The following is a 10,752-nucleotide window of genomic DNA, read 5'->3' as shown; positions in this document are numbered from 1 at the left end:
GTATGTTACTCTCAAGCTTTGTAATAACCTGAACAGTATTATCCTCATTTTACAGAGGAGGAAATTGAGGCTCATAAAGGTTGAGTGACTCGCCAAGGTCACACACATATTATTAAGTAGCAGAACTGGAACACAATCCCAGGTCTCTGTGACGGCCAGGTCTGAGCTTACCACTACACTGAAGGGCCCATTAGTGTTGACAAGAAGCTGATCTGCAGTGATGTGACATGACACTGAACACGAAATGACATCCTTTCATGCAACTGAGGAAGACCCGATAGAGTAGTTAACTTTCAGAGCAGATTCCTAACCTCAGGAAAGGGCTGATAAAGGTGACGTAATACTATTTACAAACCTTGAAAAGTTCAAACACCATGTGATAGAGATGGGATGGTACATAAACCACTTGTATTGGCTGTCCTGGTGATTTTGCTACAGAGCAGAAGAGAAAAATATGAAAGTACAGAAAGATGTGCTTAAAGCAATTTTAAGAATATATTGTGTAGTGATGAAAAGAAAACATTTACTATGGAGGATAGCACTACCTGGGGAGAAGTGCCACACCAGTTCTTTACTCTAACAGTGTCTGAACCCCACACTCACATAGGTTTAGAACTGATGTGACAATGTGAGTCCTGGAGTCACTCTTGCTATCCTGCTCATCATCTACCAACCCAGCTTCCCATTCTTCCCTAAGACAGAGGGTCTGTTTAAAGGACACTTAGTCTTAAGGTCGGAAGTTTGCTTTCCAAAAAGAAGTGTTAAAGTCTATAAATCCCATGGTCCAACTCACATAAATAAATGCATTCTTTCTTTAAAAAGCTATGTGTTAATTGTTTCACCCAGGTGGAATGTTTTGTTTTATTTTAGGCATTTCTATGGAATATAGGTCTGAATTAAAAACTCTAGCTAGCATCAGTTTATCAAGGGATACCAATTCTACATTCAAACACTTAATAGGAGCCCAGCTGGGGGTCGAGGGCCGAGAATGAGTCAAGCAGAACTTTTGGTAAAGGAGTAAGACTCAACCATACCTTAGAATTCTAATTCAGCACTGACTTCTCCACTGAATAATGTATCCCCTGGAAAGATGACTGGGACATCTGGAAACTGCCCACAGCAATTCAAGTTCCCAAACTATCATTTGGATGCATTGCAGTTCTTATTTATTGAATGGTGCCATTATGGCTTTAGAAAAACACCAGGCAATTCTATTTGCAGTGGTGCAACTTCTTCACTGCCCTCATCCTCTAAGATCCAGAATACAACTAAGTGAAAGCCTATTTAATTTTATTATTCCTAAAGGGTCATTTTAACTTAGAAAATGTTTTTCCCTCTATTGAACAACCTTAACTCTAAGAAAAACAGGGAGTCTCATCAATCTCCTTCTAAGGCATCTAAACCTCTTTTGTCCAAAAGCACTAGTCTGGGTAAAAAGAAGACCCATGACAGATACACAAATTCTCAAACAGATGAGCATCTTTCTTTCCTAGTTTCTATTTCCAGTCTTTTTACTTCCTCAACAATAAAAAATGGTTTATAGCTTGGGAAGTAGAAACCTTAAACAATAAAGCTTACACTACTGAAATGCATATAAAAGTCAAATGTAATTTTCTTAGAATCATTTTTTTCTATGACTAACCAGAAAATCAAAAATAAGCATAGAATTGTTATTAAAAAATCAGGAAAAAAAGGCCAAAATGTCTTATCAGAAAGAATCCAATTAAATTATAAAATATGTATGCACACACACGTGCACACACACACATATACACATATATTTTTTAACATGATTTGCTGTCCCTCAGCTTTCATATCCAGTGAAGAAGTTGATCAAAAGTCCTTTCATAGTAAAACAAGTCTAAATTCTTCTTATCATTCCTTCTCAGGTAATCACAATACTAATCACTGAGGAAAAGACATCAGGCTTACCATTTAGTTCTTCAAGTTCTAGTTCAGGAGAATTAATATAATACAAGTCACATAGACGCCTAGCGTTTTCATAGCCATCTAGTGTGAATCAAAATAAAAAAAGCATTAAATAAATTTACTTCTGTTTCATGCATTTAGATGGCAACAGTATCGACCAATGACATTTTTAAAACTTTCTACAGAAGAAAATATACTTTAATAATCTTAGTTTGGGCAAAGTCTTTTTAAGTATGCAGTAACAAAGCCTAAAGGCCATAAAGGAAGAATGATATATGATTACAAAAAAATTAAAACATCTGTATGGGAAAAGACAAACAAAAAGAAAAACAGCAGGCTGAATAAAGTATTTACAATATACCTAACAAAAATTTAGAGTTCACAGAGTTTAGGGAATAGCCACTCTTATTCACTGGTAGATACATTTTTGGAGGTAACAAAATTTTTAAATGCATCTTAAATATTTTTAATTCTAGGAATCTTGCCTTCTAAAATACTAGCAAAAGTCAGCACATATCTAAGGATGTTCACTGCAGTAGTGTTGGTAATAGAAAAGTTAAAACAATCTAAATCTACATCAGTAGGAGAATGAGTTAATATATTCTGAAATAGCCCTAACAGCCATTCAAAAACTGGGTGTATGTCCACATATACTGAAGCATGGTACGATGTCTGTAAGCTTGTAGAAAAATATACAGAAAGTACCACATTTTCCAAAAAACAACAATGTAAGACCAACAATTATGTATGTATATGAGTATACATGGTATAAACAGAAGAAAGTGTGGAAAGATATAAACCAAACTATTATGAATTATGGCTCCAAGTAGAGGAAGTTAGAAGGGGGGGGGATATTTTGAAGTAAAACAGATACCCTCATAACATCACCAAACTTTGCCTAATATATTGTGTCAACAAAGCATTCATCCTATACACAGTGCACAATTAATATTATAAAGTTATCTTCAAACCCATACATGTACTCTTAGCATTTTATCTCATAATATAAAGAGTTGTTTTAATAGCAAGAAATAACACTCAACAATTTTGATTTTTGCATTCTTTCTGAAAGGAGAAATATAAGTGTTTACCTTTAATAACTTCAACTACATTGCAGTTTGGATTTATGCTTCCGATGTGTTTTTGATGAGATAGGCTTCCTTTGCCTTTTCCACCAAATAATAAAGCTATCAAAAAATTAAACACAAAAAAAAAATAAAATATGCTGAAATACCTAATGCCCCTATCCAGATTTGAATACTGTGTCTCTAACTGGTATCAAACAGTAGAACAAATATTTTCCTTAAATATAGTATTTTACATAAGGTTAAACATAAAGATTCAATTTTAAAAAACCTCCTTGGTGTGGTAGTCTATTTACCTTTCTTAATATGCAAAAAAGTAAAATTAAATGTTCTCCCCAAAGGGAATTTTTCTAAATAAATTTAAAATATACCAACACATCTTAGTGTCTTCTCTTGACTTTCAGACACTTACAGTGCTGATTCAGTAACATTCTAATTGAAATGCGACTCATGTAGAAACGATCCAAAAAGTACTGAACATTTTGGCTGGTGACAGGATCCACCCCGAAGCTCTCCTTGTATTCAACCACACCTTGAGCCATTGTGGGAATCACATCGTTGTGTCGGTTCCTGATCCGTATCACAGTATCTGTAAAGCTAAACAAACCTGCCTGTCAAAACAGCTTAATATTTTGCCAAGTGAATGTGATACTAAAGTCTAAATTTAGCTGACAATAGTAGGCAAGAAATCCCTAATTCAGTAAAGGGAGAAGCAGTGTTTTACCCTTACTTAAATCTATTTCGGATCCTAAAATTTACTGAAACAAGGAAGATGTGAAGAAACTCCAAAATGAACCTTCTGAAATGTAATTATTTTCTTGGGACTCCTAAAAGTATGTTGTCGGCCACAAAACACGATCCTACGAATGTTCGGGGTTTTCTTTAACCATTATCAGCTAAGGTTATCTGAGCATTCACTATGCGCCTGGCGTCCCAGGGACATTCAGCCTAAGAGAAGACAGAGCGCTTGCTTCCAGGGAACACATGCTCTGTGAGGAATGAAGATGAATGAGCCAATAAAGGCAGTCTGTTCTGGAACGATTCCCTAGGTTCAAAGAGAGAAAGGGCCACTTAGAACAGAAAAGTAGAAAAGAATTCTAATTCTATCCCATTCATGCTATGAGTTTAAAAAAATGGGAGAGGAAAAGGCGACTTGTGTTAAGAGAAAAATGTTCAAGCCGTCCAGCCCTCTGATTTCTATCATTTGGAAGACATTATGGCATGGTTAATTTAAATAACCAAAGAAAAGAGGAAAGAAGTCTTAGTTGTGAAGTAGCAAAATCCATCTTATGACAAACCCATCAGCGTTTACAGTTCTGAACGAGGGTTTTCCCATCCCAAGTCATCATCTTGAGTACTGTTAACCTATCCCAATGATGCTCTCGCTGCTTAACACATCTTTGAAATTCCTAGTTCGAATCAGTCTCAAAACCAAACTGTTAACCCAAAATATAAACAACAAAGCTCCTCAAAAGCAAACAACGACTCTTCATCTCTAGTCACTCCTGAATCCTTTATTTCACACACCTCTTTTGTTACAACCAAAACCAATATTATTCTGCCTGGCCACTCAGCTCTCTTAAAAAAATTCACCTCGAATGACTGTTTTCAGAAGTTCTATAGCATAATGTTTACTTTTAAGTAAGACTGGGTGCAAATCCTTTTACTATGTGACAGTAATACTATCTTAAGTTACTTAACCTCTTTGTACACAGATAGTATTATCTCAGTAGAGTTATCTTAAAGATTTAATGGCATCCTCTGTGTAAACTGCTTCATACCTAGGCACAGAGTAAATTCTTGATGTTATTTTCAGACCAAAATCATGTTTAAAAAATGAAATGTTGCTATCACCTTTAAAGAGGGTCAAAAAAATAAGTGTAATAGACTTGGAGGACAACCCAAAAGAAGGGAGTCTTTAAGCTCTGAGCAACATTCATTGGAATACACAGGTAATTTGCCTTAGGGAACTATTGGGTTTATTAGTCCTGGCATGCTGATTATTAAACAAGTCACACTGCTTACACAATCTCACAGACTGCAGGTTGTAAACTACACAAGTGTTTGTAGGCCTTCCATGTGGGTTAAAACTGTCATTAGTCTCCCATCTTTTCAAACTGGGAGATTTCATTTTAAAAATCTAGACATGTGGCTGTTCTTAAACACACACAATGGTCAGATGATCTGGGCAGTGTCTCTGCTGGCAGTGGTCACGGGGGCTGAGATGGCTGCCCATTAGAAGCACTCACTCACCAGACTAAAGTCCTCACCATCTCCTGTCATCCAAGGGGCACTGAGGCCACATCAAGTTTTCCATTGACCCATCACATTTGAATTCAGTCTTTCTTTACATTAGGGTTAGGAGGGACATGAAGCTTTTCCTAAGCCCAGCCCAACTTGTGAATTTATGTTACCTGCCTGGCCAGTGTGGGCTGCTAAACACATACACTACCACATGTTCTAGAGTAGTGGGAAACTTAAAAGTTAATCAATTTTCCCTAAAGTGACCCAAAAGCAGGTTTAAGCTCAATACATTCACATTTTTAATATGCTGTTCAAAGAGTATTAAAAATTGTGTTCAAAACAGTGTACTTACTCATAGATAGTTTTAGCATCTTCAGCACTTTTGTCCTTAAAATCAAGAAGCTCCTGAAGACTCTGGATATACCTAAAATGCAAATCAACCCCTCTAAATGTGTTCTTTTACATTTTGAAAGTTCAATATTGTGAGAATGTTCAAAAGGCAATTTTAACGCTTCTTAATTTTTAATAAATTATGGTTAAAGTAAGATTTTTATACCCATTCACATTAAAGCGAAGTGTCTGGCATAAAATGGCAGAAGGTATGTTTTTTCCTAAAAGCTTAGGTTAAATTTGATTTAAGAATTTTAAGAGTTCCTATTTATTTTTAAGTTCTATACTCTAAAATTGTTTTTTGTGGTTTTTTTGTTTTGTGTGTGTGTGTGTGTGTGTGTGTGTGTGTGTGTGCGCGCGCGCGCGCGCGCGCGCGTGCTTTTTAGAGCCATACCGCAGCATATGGAGGTTCCCAGGCTAGGGGTCGAATCAGCGCTACAGCTGCCAGCCTACACCACAACCACAGCAATCTGGGATCCAAGCCATGTCTGCAACCTACACCACAGCTCAGGGCAATGCCAGATCCCCGACCCACTAAGAGAGGCCAGGGATCGAATCCACATCTTCACGGATACTAGTCAGATCGTCTCCACTGAGCCACAATGGGAACTCCCTAAAATAGTTTTTAAATATCTTTAAAAATTTAAACAGTGCATTACAGTATACATACTGACTGTCTTGAGAAATGAGTCTGTCACCAACAACCACGTGGTCTTGGGCAAACTACTTAACTGGTCTTAATCTTAGTAAAATGTAAAGATCAGCCTACCTTGCTCTCAATTATATGTTTATGTCCATTCAACCAATGTTTACTGCCAGCCTACAATCTAACACATGTTTGTTTGTTTGTTTGTTTTAAACAGAACTGAACAGAAACATGAAAATAATGAAATCCAGGGTTTTAATTGATCTAACAATTCCAGGGAGCAAATAACCTGGAGAAGGAGCAAAATGAGGCAAGCCAAATGACTCTCTCAAGGTCATGCCATAGAGCACAACGGCAATGCAGGGCCAGAGCCAAAACACCTTACTATCATTCAAAGACCTTCAACAGCAAAAGGTCTGCTTTCGCTTGTCCATAGACACTTGATCTACAACTGCCCTCACTTAGCAGGCATCCAGGGGCAATGAAAGTGTTTTAAAAGTCTGTAAATCCACATGTTGGTTTGGAAAGCTGCTCCGGACAAGCACGATGCCTTACTGCATGCCTTTGCATTCCAAAGTCCAGCGATTCTGATGTCCACTGTTTTGACTCAACCCTTACTTTTCTCTTCATTGGCAAGAACAATTCTGCTCTTTGTTCAAGAGATATATCAACACCTACAATGTGTTAGGGCACAGATAAGATTGCAAAATGCAGCATGTTCTATTTTTAATGAAAAATTAAAAAAACAAAACAAAACAAGAATAAGCCTCCCTAGAAAATTATATGTTCTCCTTCCATCAAAATTCCTAAACAAATGCCTCTTACTTCAACCACATTTCTAACTCTTCCAATTTTGGACTAAATAGGATCTGATTACTGTTTACATAGTACTCATACTTTTTTTCACTTATTTTAAAAAACTGTTATTAGATCAGCTTCTCCTACAAACTATAAAGCCTACAAAAGGAAAGCTAGGATCTCTATGAATCATAACTGGGAAATGTCTTGCAGCTAAATTTTTTCCATTTAAGACTGAACTCTGGCAAACTCTTTTGTTTGAAACATACGGTGCTTAAGAAAATAACACTTTTAATAACATTAACAAGAAAGGCTGTATACAGCAGGTGGCCACATATGTGTGCACACCCTTAACACTCTACTGTCATTTTTGGGAAGAGAGATTATAGTTTCCACACGATTCTAGTAACTTCTAACTGTCTTTAAGTGGTAGAATAAACAGTCTAAAAGATATATTTCAATAAAATAAATTCAGTTTATAAAAAATATTTATGAGTTCCCTTTGTGGCTCATTGGGTTAAGAACCCAACAGGGTGTCCATGAGGATATAGGTTCGATCCCTGGCCTTGCTCAGTGGGTTAAGGATCCGCTGGAGGTCGAAGAGGTGGCTTGGATCCTGCGCTGCTGTGGCTGTGGCTGGCAGCTGCAGCTTTGATTCAACCCCTAGCCTGTGAACTTCTATATGTCACAGAGATGGCCCTAAAAAGCAAAAAAAAAAAAAAGAATAAAATGTATGTACACACTTTAATACATTCTATCAATCTGACTACAGTATGGGGTAGAAAAAACAAACAAATCTGGGTTTGAATACCACCCAGGAAGAGGGTGGTACTGCCTTAGACAAAGGACTTGACCAGTAGGTGACTCAGTTTCCTCATCTGTAAAATGGAGATAATCATACCTACAGGACAGGGTTATTGAACAGATTCAAGGTAATGTATATAAATCCCTAGCTATCAACAAACGGTAGATATTTTTATTACATAAAATAACATCCCTGCAGATTTAATAACACAAATCTTGAATACAGTGTTTCTGTGCAGTTCCCATTGTTTTTTTCAAAACCAAAAAGTGGGCTAGTCCAGGATTCAGGGGTCAAGCCCAGACAGACATACCCAAAGGAGGAGATATGCTGTTGCTGCTGAGATTCCACGGAAGAGTAAAAAAGAATTTGCTTTGACTTTGGGTAAAGTCTACAACTCCATCAAAATTGTCAACACAAGACAGAAAATCTTACCAGCTTTGTACCAACTGAACTGATGGTGTCCTGAGAAGATTATCTGGAAGAAGACTTATTTCTTTCATTATATTTGCCAACCTAACGGGCAACTCTTGCCGCAGAAACATAAATGAGGTCTTTTCACAAGCATTCACAGATCCTGAAACCAAACACGATGGGAACATCGGTAAGTGGAAGCCATAAAGTAGGGAGAAATACAGAAGGAGTTATTTGGCAAGTGGTAGTAGCATCACCATAATGACAGGGCAAGGAAAGGCGAATGACAAGCCAGCCTAGTCTCCAAGGCTGTGAGGCACCCTGAACAACTTTCAACCACTCTGTAGAGTGATGAGGATACTTTCCTGTCTCCCTTACAGCTCCTCTCTTAGAACTAAGACAACCTGAGCAAGTCTGAGCAAGGCACAGTCTAATTAACATAGGATCTGCAAAAGTCTATCCTATATAACCTGGTGCTGACATCATTTAAAAAATCTGCTTCCTAACTCTAGGTTTGTGAAAAGTGACTATTTAAGAAAGCAGAAATGTTAACAGGTTCAAGGGAAGATTCATTGATTCTACACAGAGAACCACTATACTAACTGCCAAAAGCAAAGGGTAAACAGAGGAGGCTTTCAGACAACGAACAGCAAAAATTTCCAATGCCTGTTCAGCAAACCATCTTCAAGCTACTACCCCCCTTGCAGGTCCTATTCAATTGTCTGATTCCTGGAAAGCATCCTGCTCCTCCCTCCACTCCTATCTCAAATGCTAAGGAGAACAGAGGTAGAATGTCCTTTGACAAGCAGTTCCATTTAAAGTTAAACGAAAAAGTCATATTATTTCAGCAATGCATTTTAAACTCACTGATTTCATCTTGCTGTTCTTAGCAAGAAATAACCTGAGCAAAAATTAGTCTGTCAATAGCAGAAATTAAAGTATCAAAAGAAAACATTTTACCCTGAAAGTTTAATGGCATACTTGTAAACAAAGCCAAATTCACCCCTTAATCACCCTAGAGTCATTTTAAAGTAAAAACAAAAACCAAGAGCTTTGAGTCAAACAAAATTGCCACTGTAAACCACAATTTTAAGATCAAGTGAGGCGCTCCCTTGTGGCTCAGCGAGTTAAGGATCTGGCAGCTGTCACTGCTGTGGCGCGGGCTGGATCCTTGGCCCGGGAACTTCTATATGCCATATGCCACCGGCGCCGCCAAAAAAAACAAAAAACAAAAAAAACAAAATTTAAGTGGCCAACTATGCTGACATCTTTCAAGCCACTAGTTATCCGTTACAGCATTCACAATGCAGAAGATAACCGTGTCTACAGAAAATTTTGACTTTTAGTTTTCCCTTATTCTCTTAGGCGCCTCCATAGGAGAAGTCAAAGTCAAAAGCCTTTGCAATTTTCTGCATGCTTTCTAAAGAAAACTAGGAAGCACCCATCTGAAGAAGAAAGTGGTCAGTCACTTCCTCAGAGGTGAAATGTGGTAAACCCCACCGCATCTGGTACTCATGCACTTTACACGTGCTCCAGACTTATTTGTTGTTGACGAAATGAATGTGCTGTTGGTGGAAACTCTTAATTAAGCAAGGAAAACATTCTGTGCAACACTGGGCCAGTTATAACCTGCTTCCCCTACCAGCACGCCACTTTAATGCAATCATCAAAGGCAAACGAGCATTTATCATCACTCTGCAGAATCCGAACACGACTCCGGAGGTGTCCGCGCACTCGCCTCTCTCCGGCGCGGGGCTCTTCCCAAGGAGGCGGGCTGTGAGCTCAGAGGTGCACACGTGCACCGAAAGGCGGACGGTCATTCAGCCCTGGCGCCCGAGGTTGTTTTCCAACAATACGCGGTAAAAGACACGCGCTCCGGGTTATCTCCCCCGCCCGCCTGCGCCTGCACCGGAGCAAAAGGAACCGTCCGCGAGGGAGGAAGGAAGCCCCTAAGGCGCTGGGGGAGAGACGTTGAGGAGGGGGGCGCGTCGGAGACAACAGGACGCCCGCGCGGGCCCGGCCCGGCCGGGTCAGCGGCCGCAGCTGCCGGCTCGGGCTGCACAGAAAGGCTCGGGGCCCGGACCGCACTCACCGAAGTCCAGGAACTGCTTCATGGAGAGCGGGGACGGCGAGAAGCGCGCGTAGAAGTCCACTTGGCCCGGAACGCCGAGTTCAGGCGCCGGGCCGGAGCCCGAGTCCGAGGTGAGGCTGCGGCTGGCGCTGGGGCAGGCGGCGCGCAGCCCGGGGCCCGGGCCGGCCGAGGCGGCTCCGCGCAGCAGCCGCGCCAGCCTCATGCCGAGCCCTGCCGGAGGAGCCGAAGCCCCGGGCGCCAGATCGCCGCTCGGGCACTCGGTCGGGTGGTACGTGAGGGACGTGGCGGCTTCGGGGGCGGGGAGCGGCTGTCACCGCCACGGCCGCCCCCCTCTTCGGAGCCAAGCTCCCCG

The 10,752-nt window shown here is 40.0% G+C and overlaps 1 protein-coding gene across 2 annotated transcripts in view; it reads right to left on the bottom strand.

Moving 5' to 3' along the window:
- The window catches only part of PDK1 (pyruvate dehydrogenase kinase 1), a 42,565-nt gene extending 31,813 nt beyond the window's left edge, over nucleotides 1–10,752 (bottom strand). Inside the window, exons 1-7 of one of the 2 annotated variants that reach the window (XM_021074572.1) lie at nucleotides 10,401–10,752; nucleotides 8,330–8,471; nucleotides 5,611–5,682; nucleotides 3,427–3,611; nucleotides 3,021–3,116; nucleotides 1,933–2,010; nucleotides 356–432 (exon numbers count right to left, since the gene is read on the bottom strand). In XM_021074572.1, the coding sequence (XP_020930231.1) occupies nucleotides 356–432; nucleotides 1,933–2,010; nucleotides 3,021–3,116; nucleotides 3,427–3,611; nucleotides 5,611–5,682; nucleotides 8,330–8,471; nucleotides 10,401–10,602 (852 nt within the window). In that variant the 5' untranslated portion in view covers nucleotides 10,603–10,752. 2 annotated transcript variants of the gene reach the window in all.

Source organism: Sus scrofa, chromosome 15 (assembly GCF_000003025.6).
Source record: "Sus scrofa isolate TJ Tabasco breed Duroc chromosome 15, Sscrofa11.1, whole genome shotgun sequence".
Taxonomy (NCBI): Eukaryota; Metazoa; Chordata; class Mammalia; order Artiodactyla; family Suidae; genus Sus; species Sus scrofa.
This window is presented reverse-complemented; position numbering and strand designations above follow the sequence as displayed.